This window comes from Erpetoichthys calabaricus, chromosome 5 (assembly GCF_900747795.2).
Source record: "Erpetoichthys calabaricus chromosome 5, fErpCal1.3, whole genome shotgun sequence".
In the NCBI taxonomy this organism is placed as follows: domain Eukaryota; kingdom Metazoa; phylum Chordata; class Cladistia; order Polypteriformes; family Polypteridae; genus Erpetoichthys; species Erpetoichthys calabaricus.
This window is the reverse complement of record NC_041398.2, coordinates 83,270,467-83,288,635: the sequence shown is the minus strand read 5'-3', so window position 1 is coordinate 83,288,635 and position 18,169 is coordinate 83,270,467. Positions and strand designations below refer to the sequence as shown.

The window sequence follows — 18,169 nt, the reverse complement described above, 5'->3', positions numbered from 1 at the left end:
ACCTGAACAAAGTGCGTTTTTCTAATCTCAAGTCCCTTGAACTTAGGGTCATGCTATCTTGATCCAGCACAAGAGGCTTGAAAATAAAAAGAAAATATAACCCTGGAAATTACATTTTTATTGCATATTAAAGTGGTTTTAAGGAACAAGTTTTCACAAATGCTGATGTTCACAAATGTATGCAGTTAATGAGAGGAAAGAACATTACACTAAAGTGGCCAAAATCCACTTTGAATTTTGAACTTATTTTTTAGTGCTTTTACCTTCTCGCCTCCAACTAAGAAAAGGTCTACAGCAGCCATGTTGATGCAAAGCTTCTCACAAAGACCTGACAGCATCTCCCTGATAGATAATCCAGGACGGGTGGGCACTGCACAGACTGAGCCATCTGGTAGATTTATAGAGCAGTACTTCTGTGACTTATCCTTCTCAGGCAGAAGCATTTGGCTGACATCACACTTTAGATGATTAAGAAAATAGTGCATAATTAGCATTATAATACAAATCTTACACAGACAGCAGCAACTATACTTCTTTCATTTCATTTTAATCCTTCTAAACTATACTTTCTACACTTCAATATTTAGTAAGAAAGTTATCTAAAGTCTAAAATACAGCAAACAAATGAAGAGTCTTCCTATTGCTGACCGCAACTGAACAAAAATCCTGGCCTACGGTACTACTGGGAAAACTGGATTTTGACTATATAAAAACGGTAGAAGATACAGCCAGAAGCTCAAGAAAATATTTGTTTATGGGAATATGTTTTTTCAAATCATAGGCAAATAGAAACAAGTTTAAATGTTACACTTACAATCATATTGTGAATACACCTTAATAAAAACAGTTACTTCATATGCTCAGGTACTACAACAAACACAATCAAGTTTTCCATTGATACACAACAATTCTCGCATGATGGATCAAGCTTCTGTAATCTTGAATAGCAATCAGCAAGTGCAAATAAGGTGTCCTGCCTAAAGCCTCCACAATATACAATAAGCTCTAAATGGGTGCTGTAGCGTGCGGTCGGGGCTTTTGCCCGGCTGGGACGCTTCCACACTGGGAAGACCGGGGGATCAAGCGTGGCCAGAGCGTTACCTCCCCCAGGACACTAGATGGCAACACCCTGGGTTGCAGCAGTGCCTCAGACTCCCACAGGGCTTCATAGGAGTTGGAGTGTGGTGCAGCCCTGTTGGGATCTGCAGGCGTCGCCAGGGGGTGCTGCAGCAGGAGCTGCTGAGCCCTTTTGGGCAGTTCTAAAAGGGCACCCGGAGCAGCTGCAGGAAACAAGTAATCAAGCACCTGTAGCACTTCCGGGTGCATTATAAAAGGAGCCAGCAGCCACTACTCGGGGAGCCAGAGTTTGGAGGAGGAGCGACGAACCTCGACCCGAGGACTAAAGGGGGAGAAGGAAAAAGAGTAAAGGAAGGGATTAATTGTTTGTGCTTGTGCCGGGACTGTGTTATACTTGTGGGGAACAGGGAAGGCATTACCCACAAGGGAAAAAGAAAATAAAATCAAGAGTGTGCATTGAACTTGTGTCCCATGCGTATCTGTGTCGGGTTCAGCTGGCAGTGCCAGCCTGGTGGGCCACAGTGCATAATCATCACATATGGGCATAAAACTGATTTACTTGTTTTAATAAAAATTGTACATTCCTAGAAAGTTTTTGGGCCCAAATAAAACTGTGTCAAAGGAAAAAAATATCAGTCCTCCTGCATCTGTATGTGTACACTGTATATTTGAAATCACACAACAATGAAGTGGAAAGAAAAAAAAAAGAAGAATCTGAATGCTGATGCATTTAGCACATACTGTAAAAAATTATTTTTAAAGTGTTAAGAGTTTACAGAGTAATTGCCACATTTGTGAGTACTTAGAACTGCCTATTAAATTAAGTAATGTCCATCATTAACCAACAAAAAATTTAACACCCTCTTACTGCTATGAAAGGGTAACACTGCCAGTTTAAAATTTATGTTCACTGAAACATAGTGACCACTTTTTGGAAATCAATGGTGCTAAGCCAAGTATTTTCTAAGAAACTAAATTTCACAAATATTTTTGTGGTGAAGAAAGAGTTGAAAATATTGTTCACAGACATTACCAGGAAAAATGAAAAGTTGATCAGTAGTTTAGATAAGCTACCGGCATTGTTTCTTCCATTAACAAATACCAGTTAAAGATCAATGCTGACCAAAGTGCTTACAGCTGCTATTTAAACACTGCATTTAAAGGAATACCCCAAGCAAAAACAAATACATTTTAAATGTTTCTTACACTACGTAATTTGTAGTGATGGTCTAGAAAAATGTTTAATCTTGTGTTTTCATGCTGAACAGAGATATAAAAGATTCTAACAGAATACAAGTTTATGGTGACCAGTGTTGGACAACAGCAAATAATGTCAAAATGTCCATGAAAAAAATCTCACATCTATTGTTGTCATATAATCCATATGTGGAGTCATCCATCTGCATGCTTCCAACATTTCAAACACATCTATTTTGTACTAAAATATTGTTTTGATTTTGATATTGCTTGATACATGGGGTAACGTATAGAAAAAATATATATCATTGGGTGTGGTTTTACTTTAATAATGCCAACGATATTATATATGGTGTTCAGAACTGAAATCTGAATAATTTGATATAATGAACAAGCTATTAAGATTCTCTTTAAGAAAACTATGGCCTTATGTTTAGAACATAAAATTCACGTGTTTTATCTAATGACAGTAGTATGGATATGAAATGCTAGTTTGCCATTGGTAAGTTAATTTGGAACAACAATTTTACTTGAAGATTATTGATCATAGATACAGCATTATGTCCTGAAATGACCAATTACATATTATAGTATTGGATGGCAATTATCTATCAGGTAGGGTACATGTTGAAAAACAATTCCAATCTTTGTCTAAATCACCACCTTAAGCTGACACACTACACAATCAAATAACTCATATTTATTGACCAACCTTCATTAACAAAATAATTTTAAGGATATTATTGATACAATGTACATGTAAAATTTTATTCCTTCATCTGGAAATACTAACCTCATTCCTACTTAGTGAAATTGGGTTTGCCAAATCCAAGCTAGCTCCAGAAGAAGAAGAACCTTGAGATTCACGTCGACCATTACTGCTTGAGAAATCTATAAACAATGACCGCAAACAAACAAATTTACATTTGTAAAAAACAAATGAATTCTTCTTAAAATACATACATGGTCATGACTTCTTTTTAAGACATACATATGCTAAAGTCAAAAGTCTGAAACAACCCAAATATTTTAAGATGTCTAATGGATGGATCTAACAAATACCACTTTGCATTATTTCATTGGGTGTATTGGTAATGAACACCCTTTCACCTCCATCATCAGTCTTGAATTCAACTTAATAATTTCAAATGGGTCATATAACCATGTTTAAATTTCAAGAGAGATTCACTGTTAAATTACTTTATTGATTATGAAGTTTAACACATTAAAGTTACTTTATGGGGACTGATTTAAAAAAAAACATTGTTTTTGAAATCTGCAAGGATAAGTGATGTCGCTGGCAAAAGATAATATAATTTACTGTATATCGCTCTAAAAAAGCAGGTGGACAAAGTTGCTGGGAAATTGCAGCAGACTTCAAATACTGGTAAATCTGAATGTGCACCCACGACCTGCATTGATGTAACAAAGCTTCTTAAAAAAAATCAAAGAAACAGGAAGGATGACGACCAAAAATGAAGTGGATGGCCAAGAACAGCAACAAATAGAAAGTCATCAAATGGATATTGGCCATATTTGCTAAAAGCTCTTAGAAAAGAACAAGTCGGTTACCATGGGAATGTGGGTTCAGTCAAAGCTCCATCATGCATGTACTCCATAAACGCTACAACATTTGCTTGGGGATGATCCAGATACATGTGCAGAGTTCTGTTAGTGGAATCTGAGGCAATTACTTTGTTGGGCCAGTATTCACATAGGGGAATTTGAATGGTGACATTTATCTGAATGTGTTGCAGGTGACCATCATGCCTTCTTTGTTAAATGAAGGAGAGTTTTCAGAGTTCTTCCAATGACATGCTATGGTGTAGCTGTATATACATGGCTGGAGTGAACCAAATGAGTGGTTGGCTAGGTCCCCCGATTTAATTCTACCTTGATGTTTAATCCTGGAGAAATTTAAAGAGGATGGTGTATTCAACAAAGATTCAGAATTTATACCAGTTGAATGCATGCTCTCACTATAACTTGTCAAAGTATCCAAAAAGATCTTCAATTTGTTCAAGCTGACCTGGATAAACACCTGCAGCTGCGGCAGCACATTCTGTAAAATAGTCTCAGTTTATGCTTGCATCACTCTTAGCATGGTTGCTTAATGTCTGCAATGTGAAACGTAAATGTCAAAACCAATTATGGCTGGGCAATGTGGAAAGATGGTTCACAATGTACTGTATTTAAATATTTCATTGTAGAAATCAAATGTACCTATTATTCTTTGTACCTATTATTATGAAAAGAAAAACAAAAAGGTTGTTGACTTTTGGCAAACTGAAAGTACAATTTAATGTTTTCTACAAATTAAAAAACATTTTTATTCTCAATAAAAAAGTGCAAAATAAGAAAACTTTCTGTTCAGACTTTTCTGAACTTTTTTTGCAATTAGTTTTTACATTTGCAGCCCTCATTTTTCTTCCCTGTGGTCTCCCCAAGGCCGTCACATCACTTACAGGAACCTTTCCTTAACACTAGAATTACCAGAGCCTACGAAAAAACTCGTAAATCTGTCCCACCTTAAATCGCGTCTTAAATCCGTTTGCACATCTCCGCCAGAGTCTTTTGTCATCTAAATGTGCTGATAAACACAAGCTACTAACAGCCAGCTATTCCATCCCCCCACCGACTTAGAATGAACTTCTCCTAGCTCATGCCTTGCCTTGATTTGATTATCTGGGATTGAAGTGGAGTTTTAGAGTGGAAATAATATAGCGTTATTTGGAATACACGCATTTCATGTGTGTTCCGTTTCTATAGTAGTCTGTGCAAACACATTTTTAAAACAGAAACGTTTTTCATATTCTAATAGTAAATGACAAAATGTAGGCATAAACTATATAACGTATGAAGCCTGAAGTCCATATATCAAAGAAACACTTTCACAAAAGGTACAAATAAGAGAACACGTGCGCTTTTATTCAAAAATATAACTGCACAAAGAAAAAAAAGCAGCGTTAGCATGCCACATTGACACTCTTACTACAACCGCCGCGGTGGAGTAATGGTATCAGCTCCTGACTGGGAATCAGAGAGTGGCGAGTTCGATCCCGCACGGCTCCACTTCGAGAAGTGAACTGCTCTTATTCTTACAATTTTAGAACAACAACATAAATTTGATTTCAGTCTGTAACAGCCGGTATAACTTATGATACTGGTAAAGGTTAGCTTTTTTTTTTTTTTTTTTTTTAAATTCACTTTTCATTCTCGCAGTCGCATTCAGAATCAATCCATACAACCCCATCTGACACAGCTGTTTTCACATAAATAAAAGTGCACTTTCATTCAAGACTATAACCGAAGAATAAAGAAAGCAAGTTACAGGTGGTGGTTGATACGACAGCTTGCGTGGTACAATGCTCAGAACTGCTGATTTCAAGTGACGGTGAGATACGCCAGCGTTTGTGTTTCAGAACCCTTTTTTTTATGTTTAGTATGCATCGTGGTACACTGCAGACCTATAGCGCGTCTTTCTGTCAGATGGGGTTGTATGGATTGATTCTGAATGCGACTGCGAGAATGAAAAGTGAATTAAAAAAAAAAAAAAAAGCTAACCTTTACCAGTATCATAAGTTACACCGGCTGTTACAGGCTGAAATCAAATTTATGTTGTTATTCTAAAATTGTAAGAATAAGAGCAGTTCACTTCTCGAAGTGGAGCCGTGCGGGATCGAACTCGCCACTCTCTGATTCCCAGTCAGGAGCTGATACCATTACGCCACCGCGGCGGTTGTAGTAAGAGTGTCAATGTGGCATGCTAACGCTGCTTTTTTTTCTTTGTGCAGTTATATTTTTGAATAAAAGCGCACGTGTTCTCTTATTTGTACCTTTTGTGAAAGTGTTTCTTTGATATATGGACTTCAGGCTTCATACGTTATATAGTTTATGCCTACATTTTGTCATTTACTATTAGAATATGAAAAACGTTTCTGTTTTAAAAATGTGTTTGCACAGACTACTATAGAAACGGAACACACATGAAATGCGTGTATTCCAAATAACGCTATATTATTTCCGCTCTAAAACTCCACTTCAATCCCAGATAATCAAATCAAGGCAAGGCATGAGCTAGGAGAAGTTCATTCTAAGTCGGTGGGGGGATGGAATAGCTGGCTGCTAGTAGCTTGTGTTTATTAGCACATTTAGATGACAAAAGACTCTGGCGGAGATGTGCAAACGGATTTAAGACGCGATTTAAGGTGGGACGGATTTACGAGTTTTTTCATAGGCTCTGGTAATTCTAGTGTTAAACCCAGCTTTTTTTTCTAATTTTTTTTTTTTAACAGCCCACCAATCAGCTTCTTACCTCTACTGTAAGTACATGACTGGCTCTAACCAATTTAGGGCCCTATTCAAAGTTATGCTGTGGGGCCCAGGCTAGCGCAATGCAAACATGTATTGTGACAGTCCAACTATTGAGGTGCAGCTGAGCCTTAAAACTTTTGCAGGTGACCAAAAAAAGGCACTATCATCTCTTGAGCTTCTGCGTGCACCAGCTGCCACTAAATTTAGGTTGTGGACAGCACATGGCAAAAAGAAAGCTCAGCAGTCTGGCATGCACACCTTTGTGCTTCCCCTTCATGTTGGCACCATTGTCAAATGATTGCCCTCTGCAATTATTAAATGGAATATTTAGTTCCTCAAATCTGTCCAGGACAAGAGAAAACAAAATTTCTCCTCTTGTCTCTGTTGCTGGAATGAATATTATAAAGTCCTCTTTAATCCTGTGTTCTTTCTCTAGTGTGGCAATATAGAGTCGTTTGCTCCTCATGGCTAACATCAGGTGTACGATCTAAAATAATGGACTAATATTTGGGCTGTTCGATGTCACTCACAGAGAGAGGTAAGCACGTGGCACTAGTTGTCAATCAGGTATCATAGTTAAAAGCTGAACTGATAAGCTACCTACAAAATTTCACTAATTAAGAGAAATTCAATCAAACATTATTATAAATAATAATAATAATAATACTTTTTGTCATTCAACCCACCTAAGGCAAGTGACATATGGAAAAGAAAAACAAAACTTTCGAAGTGATCGCCTAGGTCACCTAAGCCACAAGCTGGCTATGACTACATATAGCTATGGGGTGACATGCCTTTAAAGGAGTCGCTTCATTTAAGTGTGCTCTGACAGCTCTGCTCCAAAGGCAATCATGCTGTTTAATGGGATATATTAAATGGCGCGCGCCTTGTGTGATGCCTGCTAAAGCAGGTAGAAAAACACATCAAATCTGTCATTTGGGGACAGGTTCTTTCTTGCACAGGTTCCATTCTGTCGTTTCCGTTTTAAATGCTGAAATAAATTGGTGGTGCAAACTTTGCATATTATATTAATTTGTTCAACAGATCTTTCATATCTGGTTCATGTAATTTAAATACAAATTTGACATTTTCAAGATTCCAGAAGCATTTTCACAGATACAGTAATCCCTCCTCCATCGCGGGGGTTGCGTTCCAGACCCCCCCGCGAAAAGTGAAAATACGCGAAGTAGAAACCATATGTTTATATGGTTATTTTTATATTGTCATGCTTGGGTCACAGATTTGCACAGAAACACAGGAGGTTGTAGAGAGACAGGAACGTTATTCAAACACTGCAAACAAACATTTGTCTCTTTTTCAAAAGTTTAAACTGTGCTCCATAACAAGACAGAGATGACAGTTCCATCTCACAATTAAAAGAATGCAAACATATCTTCCTCTTCAAAGGAGTGTGCGTCAGGAGCAGAGACTGTCAGAAAGAGAGAGGAAAGCAAACAAATCAATAGGGTTGTTTGGCTTTTAAGTATGCGAAGCACAGTGGCACAAAGCAGTTACAATGAAGGCAGCAGCTCACACCCCCTCCGTCAGGAGCAGAGAGAGAGAGAGAGAGAGAGACAGAGAAAAACAAACAATCAAAAATCAATACGTGCCCTTCGAGCTTTTAAGTATGTGAAGCACCGCATGTCGCTTCACGAAGCAGCTGCACAGAAGGTAGCAACGTGAAGATACTCTTTCAGCATTTTTAGACGAGCATCCGTATCGTCTAGGTGTGCGAACAGCCCCCCTGCTCAATCCCCCTACGTCAGGATCAGAGAAAGTCAGCGCAAGAGAGAGAGAAAAGTACGTTGGGTAGCTTCTCAGCCATCTGCCAATAGCGTCCCTTGTATGAAATCAACTGGGCAAACCAACTGAGGAAGCATGTACCAGAAATTAAAAGACCCATTGTCCTCAGAAATCCGCGAACCAGCAAAAAATCAGCATATATATTTAAATATGCTTACATATAAAATCCGTGATAGAGTGAAGCCGCGAAAGGTGAAGCGCGATATAGCGAGGGATTACTGTACACCCATTGGTCTAATGCAGAATGGTATTCGTTATTTTAATGTTAATATTAGGGATCTCAAAAATATCTAGATAGTTCCAAACTTTTGACTCATCATGTATAATTGAGTAGTTGTCCAACTGCCCACTGCAAATTGATTATTACCTGGAGCGGCTACTATGTGAAGCTAGCATATTTCCAATGTGTTTAAATGCTCTTTCACCCACACTCCAGAGATACATTTCTAGGATGAATGGCAACTTTAAATTGGTCCCTTGCAAATGTAAATATGAGTGTTCACTGTGATGAACTGTAACCGTTTCCAGGTCTGGGTCTTGTCTACCATCTACAGCTAGAAGGAGAAGCTCCTTGGTTCCTATACCGGAAAAAGTTTAGAAACTTCCTCTTAGAAACCCACTGTATAAATTCCCCACTTACAGATTTAATGGAAGTATACTTTATTATATTAATAATGAAAAATTAGACATATCTATGAACCTTATCAGTTGATCCATCACAAGTAACTGTGGTATGGTTAAAACCTTGCACATATTTGCCTTAATATGATCAACAAAATACAAACATATCTGATTGACACTGGAAAACCAACCACAACTCCTGTAGCATCTGAATAAAATACAAATGCTAAGGCATCTTTCCTATAACTTTGTAATAATTACAAATTGACAAATTACAATAATCCTATCTCTACAAAAAGCTGAAAAGTTGATTAACAATTTACACTGTTTAAACTCCTTCAAAAGCCAAGGAAAATTTTATTTGATGTAAATAATATGCAAAAGCAATGTTTAAAAATCATTATACTGCTGCATGAGTAATAGCATTAATTATATTTGAATGAGATCGTTGGAAAAACTCACAAATTGACAATCCTTCAGCTAAATTTTCATTTTTTTTTTAATCATCCTTGAAGTTTAGAATGAACAAAAAATAATCTTAACTTTAAAAAATTCTGCACTATTTATATGAATTAATAATTAATTACACAAGACATGATACACTTACTACTACGGAAATCTCCATTTTCTCTTTTCTTGTGTCCTTTCCCAAAGCTCCTGTTACGAGTCCACAAAGAAAATGGTCCTTTCTTTTTATCTGCATGATCTTCTGCATCTTCTTCATTCAGTGATCTACCAGATTTAGACTTCTTACTTGGCTATAAAGTACAATATCATAAACATACTACAGTAAAGGGATATTTAATTTGAAGGACATACAAAAAAAGTCAAATGCATTTTAATAATTTACTGAAAACAATGTTTTAAAGCACACAACTTATAATTTTATAAAGGCTGAAACAGATGGGACAAAGTAATGAAAATTATTCAGAATTAAATACACATTTAATACATTTTTGAATTTGTATGTGTTCAATCAATAGTACGTCGTCACTTGAATCAGTAACAGGAGAAACAAGTGCACAAAATGCTTAAAATTAGATTAAGAGCAACAAACAACACATATACTGTACATATTGATAGCTACTATCATTTGATACTAATGTGGGAGTGCACCTTAATTACATAAAATAATTTAAAATACTAAAGTAACTTGCCAAGAAACCCTCATATCCCACTATTAAAAAAAATTGCACTTTATTGATCATTAACACTCAAAGCTGACATTTTTCTGCAATATACATAATCAAGGAAAATGATGAAAATAATGCCCAGAGTAATTTTAATGGTCTGCCTAAGGAAGAAAGATGGAATTAGTTTGTCATGATTTAGACATTAGATAAAACCAATAAAGAATTCTTAATAACAGATGTTATGTACCTTTTTTGGTGTAGATATGTTGGAGCGTTCAGAACTGATACTGTTCTTAGAAGCGGGACTACTAGGAACCTGGCAGGGATCAGGAAGGGGTCTGCCTTCCACTTCTGCTACCATACACTCCTGATAGAGTGGAGACTTCAGAAACCTGGTATAGCTGTCAAACTTCATAAGATTGAAGATCTGGAGATATAATTGACATAGAATATCACAATTCACACATTTATTATCATCTTTTCTACAAAAACAAAATACTTACTCAACTTTTATTTATTGACTAAAAGCACTGTCAATTTTACACCCAAGTTTCAGGCAATCAACTTACTAAAGCAGACAGGCTAATGGAGCTGAAACTTTGTTCTTAAAGAGAGAAAGAAACATGAGGGTCTAAATCTAGGCCTTGATGAAGGTGAAAGGACAATGATCTAAATGAAGTGTATTGAAGACAGACTGACAGACACCAGGAATCACTTTTTTCACTTAAAGGGTAAGTACCGTAAATACCTGCATATAGGACAATATCATGTATAGGACGCAGTGGATTTTTGACCCTAAAAACCATGGAAAAACCTCTGTACCTGTTTATAGGATGCATCCTGATTTTGAGTTACCGGGGTACTAATTAAAAGCTGCACCAGTGATTGTATCCATGCGTTTGTGTTAGGCTGGAGTATCTCTGAACAACAACAAAGAGCGAGAAACATACTAGATGGCGAAAATGATGTATCGGTGACGTGAATAATCAAAATAAAACAATTTCCAAATGTTACAATAAGGCATACAGGTGGATGTATAGTAAAATGAGCTTTCAAACGCTGTGTCATTCTCCAAAATCGATACAGTATTAGCGATGCTACACCTGAAAAATACTTTAATTTGAAATGGTGTGAAATGCCAGTGCAGGGGCAACAGCTAATCGTGCGCGGACTGAGGCATACCCCGGTAGTAACAATTGCAGCACTGCTAACCGACTGTCGCTTGAAAACAAACCTTGAAATTCAAATTGGATTCAAACCACACATCTCTGTCCCCGTCACACAGCCATTGAAGGCGAAGGAGAGGCACTGACACACGCGCACACGATCATAAAGTCCAGTATCCCATTACGTAGTTTTAAAGATAGCTGTTCATTATTACCCAGTCAACATGGTGAAGACAACACGACACAGCTATACTGCAAAGTTTAAACTGGAAGTGATCATGTACGCGAAAGAACACGGGAACCGGGCAGCTGAGCGGCAATTTGGTCAGACAGAATGCGTAATCAGAAAATGGAGAAAAGCCGAAAGTACCATCAAAGAAATGCGAAAAGTAAAGAGGGCAAACAGAGAGACATTCTTTGGATGGACGACGCTGACGACGACCAAAAGGAGGAAGAGCTGGACTATCATGATGACTGTATAGCACAACAGGAGTGGGATGCTTTGTTTAATGAGGACAGTGACGACGAGGACAAATATTAATGAATACGGTGTTGTAATTTGAAATTTTTATAATAAAATTCTGATATTATACGGTAATAAACTAGCCAACCCACGGCGTAGCATACGCCGCATAATTATTTATTGATGACTGATCACTTCTTGAATGACACAGTTGTCCAAATGGGGTGGGTTTGAGGATATTACTGTGAGTGAATGAAAAGATGGAACTTTGGAGAGAGCAACATATAATTGTCCGTGACTGAAAACTGGTTTTGGCAGATACAGGCATATGTTTTTGAAAGTTTGTCCCTGTGACTTACCGTATTACGTAATTGTCATTGCAAACGCCAATCTAACAGGAAATTGTCTGCGTGTAAAAGTAAAAGGCAAATTTGAATCTGATGGGGTCAGGGATATCCGGGGAATACGGTAAGGACAGTTTGTGAGGTATCAGCTGCGATAGTTTAACACTCCAGTACATTGTGGTGAATGCTGGTAACAGTCAGGCGGGCGGGCAAGCCATTAAAGTTTGTCGCGTTTGGGAATCACTGTATGCAGCGTGTAAAACAGTTTGTGAGTGTGGCAGGAGAAGGGTACCGCAATCACGTTTGGGAATCGTTGTATGCAGCGTGTAAAACAGTTTGCGTGTGTGGCAGGAGGAGGGTAATCGCGTTTGGGAATTGCTGTATGCAGCGTGTAAAACAGTTTGCGAGTGTGGCAGGAGGAGGGTAATTGCGTTTGGGAATCGCTGTATGCAGCGTGTAAAACAGTTTGTGAGTGTGGTAGGAGGAGGGTTAGATTTGGCGGGCGGGGCTCTGTCGTGTCGTGCGTAGTGAAATGTTGGTGGGTGGGGCTCGGTGAATTATATATATAGATTTATAATTTTTGTAATAAAAGTATCCATGTATAAGACGCACCTGGGTTTTTAGGCCTACTTCTTAAGAAAAAAAATGTGTCCTATATGCGGGTATTTATAGTATGTCTAGATGAGATATCTGAATTTAGCCATAAGCTTTCAAAAAGAGACCGATTGTCTGAATGACTCCACCACCTTTAAAATGTTTTAAATTTCTAATTGAATGGCTGAGTATTTTTGATTCCTGGACCAAGATAACATTTGTGATTTCAAGCATGATCACTATATGGGCTGCTTAAATCAGCTAACTAAAGTTGCCTCTTGTCAGAATAAAAACCACAAATACGCTGAGCCTATCGGGAACAAGTGAAGAAAGGGGAATCATTTTCCTTTACAAGGTTATCCAGTTTAAGAGTGCAGGGAAGAAGACCTTTTGTCAGTGTTAAGTGTGCAGAAAAAAAAAAAAAACAGAGTTCAGCATAAGATGCCCATCCATTGCAGTGCACATGTAGACTCTTTTAGAAACTCATTTGTAACAAGGCAACTTAGGAAAAAAAAATAGCAATTTTAGTACTAGGGGGCACAAAGTGGTGAGGCTGCTTAATAGATTCACTCCCCTGGGTTCAAATCTTAAGAGAAGTCTGCAAGGGTCTACCCGTGTCTGTGTAGGTTTTCTTCCCTCTACTCCCCCATACGTGTGCAGGCAGGGTTCATTGATGATTTTGAACCAGCCACCTTCAGAGTAGAGTGGTTGTGATAGGTCCAGCGGTACACGGTGGTTTTCTGCCTTGTGCCCATTGCTGCCAAGATAGGTAGGTTCCAGCCCCCTTGTAACACTGGTTTGGATCAAGTGTATTTGAAAATATGTTATGTTACATTATTGAGTTTAAACCAATCTAAGACCATGAGAGGAAACAGAAAGTAATGAAAATTCTAACTCATAAATATACAAACTGCCTTCTAATTCAGGACTTTGCTGCACTGTAAACACATGGAAAGTGCAATATTCTTATGTCAATTTTAGACAGTCTTGCTTTACGGAAAATCCTGTTTGGTCAAGATAAAACACCAGAAAATGCATGTATATCACCAAGATTTCTTTCTTTGTATGAAAGAGTGGCATTCATGATTATCTCTGGTACATTAAAAAAATTAATGCCGACTTGCTTTTTCACTTGAAGGCACTTAACTCCCAAAAACATCTTGTATTTTCAATTGCAATTCATTGTATGGAGAGTAATTTTAACATAAAACAACTTTTAGTGTGTCTAGTATGAAAACAGACAAAGAACAATGGTCTCTTTTATCTTATGTGACAGAAAGCACCCTTTCTAGATAACTTATAGTCCTTTATGAGTCATGCATTACACAAACTAGATAATTAAAAGAAAAAAAAAAACTATTTAAGAAAAAAAAAGAAAAAAAAATTAAAACATGTGGTCCGCCAACACCGGGGTAGCCCTGCCCCGTTTAATAGCTTTATTTAGCTCCTTGAGAATACACTGCCTTCTCAAGCATCTTATCTGGAATACCACAGGAGTTACTGCATCCTTAGATATAAGCTTTTGCCTGGAGACAATCACATCTCACTCATATGCATGGACTTCAACCTCTTTTCTTCTCTCTGCTATAGTACTTCACAATGTGCTGGGCACAGAAATGAAGATGCCTTCTAGCATTTTTGCTAAGAAACCTTTAGCATGTATCATTACCATTCTCGTATAGCTGGAGATGTCATATTTCCTATGAATCAGAATACAAAACTAGAAACCTCAAGTGATGTTTATTTTGGTTTTGTGATGATTCAAACAAATTTAATGTTGTAAGTAAATGACACAAAGAAAAATCTATCCACTCATTTATTTAAGCACAGATTCCTTTGGGGTAATGAAAACCTACAGTAGAACCTGTTTCAGCATAATTAGCTGTATGGTTGGAACAGAGCACAAGCAAGATGCCATTGAAGGGCGCATACACCTATTCATTCATTCATTCATTCATTCATATGGGCTTAATCTGGAATAGCCAATCAACACAGCATAAACATACTTGCAATGCAGAATGAAACTGGAGTACCTGGAAGAAAACATGCAGTCACAGTGAAAAGGTGCAAACTCTACACAGACATTGATAGGGATGTGATTCAAACACATGTCCCAAGAGCCTTGAGACAACAGCAACGTGCCACAGTGTTACGCTTAAAATAAAAATGCATTGTTGATTTTAAAAAAATTATTCTTTATAGATTATTTATAAATGAAATGCTCAGCATAATCAAGTAGAAACCAAATGTTAAATACCATCACCTACCTGAAGTTGCTGTTCTTTAAACATATCAGGGCGTGGAGCATTTAGGACATCATCTGCTAACTGTGCCTGGCTGTCAATGTTAACCGGAGTAGTAGCTTTGCTGGATAAAAAACTATTGTAGATTTCCTTTGCTCTCTGAGAAAGCTGAAAGGAAAAACTTGTAACCAACTTCAAATTAAATCACATGAAGTGAAAAAAAAGGCATTCATTTTATATATGCATTTCTATCTTACCAAAAATAGGGGTGAAATATGTGAGTGGGCTATCACATATACAATTAATACCAAGCACACCACCCTTACATTTCATTCAAAATATAATTAAATAAGAGCTGGGATAAGTAAAAAAAAAGTCAGATGAGTGGACACTATGGAATAGTATGTGGCACAAGCATTGACGTCTACAGTTTGGCTTTGACAGAGAAATAAGCAAAATAAATCACAAAAAAGAGTGCAAATGAATAATGAGAAATTGTTCTGTACTAGTGTTACCCACGTTTAAACAAGGGGTGAACTTGAAAATACTAAAAAGTGATGAGCTGATAGCTAGAAGATGAAGATGTATCAGTATGCTGCGACTTTACTTCATTACGGCACAAAATGTTCACTGCATTTTCACACTGCATCCATACTGTATTTCTATACTGGTTCTTACATCATTTATTACACCTGTTTTCAAAAGTAGAAACAGAGAAGTCTCAAGGATTGTACTTCAGCAATGCTGGAGGCACTGGTATTAATTTGGAAAAACATTTCCAGTCTCTAGAGAAGATAGCAGCAGATTGCTACTGTTAAGTCTTTTCTGGGTCTAATGGCAGCATTAATGTCTAAATTAAACAAAGATAGATGGGTAACTGAAAAATAACTGGTGGGAATGCCTTGTACTTTGGGACTTTATTAACAGTGAGTAGCACCTGAAGGATAAAATCAAGAGGAGAAATGAGGAGACATGATTGAAATGTTTACAATTACGAGGGGAATTAGTACAGTGGATTAAGACTGTTATTTTAAAATGAGTTCATCAAAAACACAGGGACACAGTTGAAAACCTGGTAAGGGTAAATTTCACACAAACATTAGGAAGTTTTTCTTTACACAGAGAACTACAGACACATGTAATAAGCTACCAAGTAGTGTGGTAGACAGTAGGGACTTTCAAAACTAGGCCTGGTGTTAATTTTAGAAGAATTAAGTGGGTAGGAATGGCAAGTTTTGTTGGTCTGAATGGCCTGTTCTCATCTAGATTGTTATAATGAGTAAATAATTTATGAGCACCACCTGTGCAGCCCGGGTCACTCAATGAACACTTTCCAATAAGTCACCCACTGAGGCAGAACAGTGCAACTCCGACACAGCTGTGGCCAGAAATTGAATAATGTTATAGAAGGGTATCATTTTTTTATCTGCAATGGTTGCATCAACTATTAAATATACAAAACGATCAAAGTATTATGTGCCAAATTGCTGGATGTCTTTAAGGACATGTACATCAAAATACTATACAACTAGCCAACCCACGGCGTACCATAATCAGGCCGCTTTTTTAATGATTTTTAAGCACAGGGAGAAAATTAACATTTGAAAAATCAGTAATGTAATAAATCACCAAGAAAAGTAACATTTCATGTGCCAACCCCCAACTCGTCACCTGAGTCGTTTTCCTCTTTGCACAGTCCACATGCACGTGTGAGTCACATAGACTTTTTATTGTTGTTTGCGGTTTTGGCTGCTTTTCTATATATAATCCACCAAGTCACCCGACCATGGTAGTACTGAGGGGAGGGGAATTGGTTTTGGGGGTTTCTGTGTGTGTACAATGGGCAGGGACGTAATCAGTGCAAGCATATGACCCACTAGCCATGTTTTTGAAAGTTTGGCCCTGTGCCTTATTAATTGTCATCGCAAAGGCAAATCTAACAGGAAATTGTCTTCGTGTAATAGTAAAAGGCAAATTATCCGCGACAAACAGTTTTACACGCTGCATACCAACCCGCGGCGTAGTATACGCCGCATAATCACGCCACTTTTTTAATGTTTTTTAAGTAGAGGGAAAAAAAATGAACATTTGCAAAATCCGTAACGCTGCTTTCAGTAAGTACAATACACACGCGTTTAATTTGTCGGCCACTTTTTGCCAGACGTCTTTTCTGGTTTGGGCTGCTTTTACAGTGTTACCACTTGTGCATATTAAATCTTGAAATCCTTCGAGTAACTAATTAACTAACTAACACCCACCCACCCAGCTTGTGTGAAAAAAATGCGCCCGTTCTTTCATCATTTTGTTGCAGCCTATCAAAGACTTGCTGATCATGTTTTTTAGACTCAATATACATTGGCTTTTCACTCAGCGCAACAGTGCGCATTCATTTTGGATTATTACATCCAGCTAGTCTGCTAGACTAATCTGCTACACGGCTGCGTTTGAAAAACCGACTTACCCCGGATGAGTTTCACCGGCATTAATGACTTGGAATCTGGTTGGAACAAAACCCTGCATCCACAGGGGTTCACCAGGACTGAGTTTGGGAAGCACTGCTGAACACAAACGAAACCGACTCAGGTGAGGAGTTGGGGCGGGCAAAGTGGTTGCAGCTATTGATTATTCAGTGTTGTTTGCCTGGGTGTCTGATCTGCTCGACGGGATCATAAATAAAAGGAAAACAATGTGAAGGCAATGTCACGGGTGATCCTGTGGTATAGCGGGTCCACAGCTCCCCTTCAAAAGGCCATTTTTAAATAAATAATCATCGCACTCACAGCGTAGTGAGGGGCGTGGAAGTGTGGCTGAAACGGTTTCCGGGTGGAGTCGTGCTGCGGGCATTTCTCCCCTGTGCAGTGTGCGAGCAAGTGAGTGAGGAGAGAGAGAAAGCCGGTACGTTACAGTGAGCGAGAGCAGTTTCGAAGGCAATGTGTTCCTGTGGTATAGCAGGTCCATTGCTCCCCTTCAAAAGGCCATTTTTAATCAGGCGACTGACAGTAGCGGAGTCAGGCACAGAGAAGGTCAGCTGGTGAGAGAGCGTGTCAACTGTTGCAGGGCATGCATCGGTGAAGCAGGTGAGACGCTAATGAAAAAGAGGCACAGGGCTTATTGGTTTTTAAAGACTGCTTCCTTCATTGTGTTTTAACCTCAGTTTTAAAGGATTGCGCGGCTCTCTCTCTCGCGCTGCCTGTGTGTGTGCCTCTGTCTCTCT

At 38.1% G+C, this 18,169-nt stretch overlaps 1 protein-coding gene across 4 annotated transcripts in view; it reads right to left on the bottom strand.

Annotated features, from left to right (window-relative positions):
- rgs12b (regulator of G protein signaling 12b) overlaps positions 1–18,169 on the bottom strand; it is a 257,282-nt gene that overhangs the window by 61,049 nt on the left and 178,064 nt on the right. For all 4 annotated transcript variants that reach the window (XM_028801721.2, XM_028801717.2, XM_051928237.1 and 1 more), the window contains 6 exons: positions 14,980–15,123; positions 10,393–10,572; positions 9,620–9,770; positions 3,068–3,165; positions 264–458; positions 3–76 (listed from right to left, as the gene is read on the bottom strand). In XM_028801721.2, coding sequence (XP_028657554.2) covers positions 3–76; positions 264–458; positions 3,068–3,165; positions 9,620–9,770; positions 10,393–10,572; positions 14,980–15,123 — 842 coding nt within the window. The remainder of the gene's footprint in view (positions 1–2; positions 77–263; positions 459–3,067; positions 3,166–9,619; positions 9,771–10,392; positions 10,573–14,979; positions 15,124–18,169) is intronic.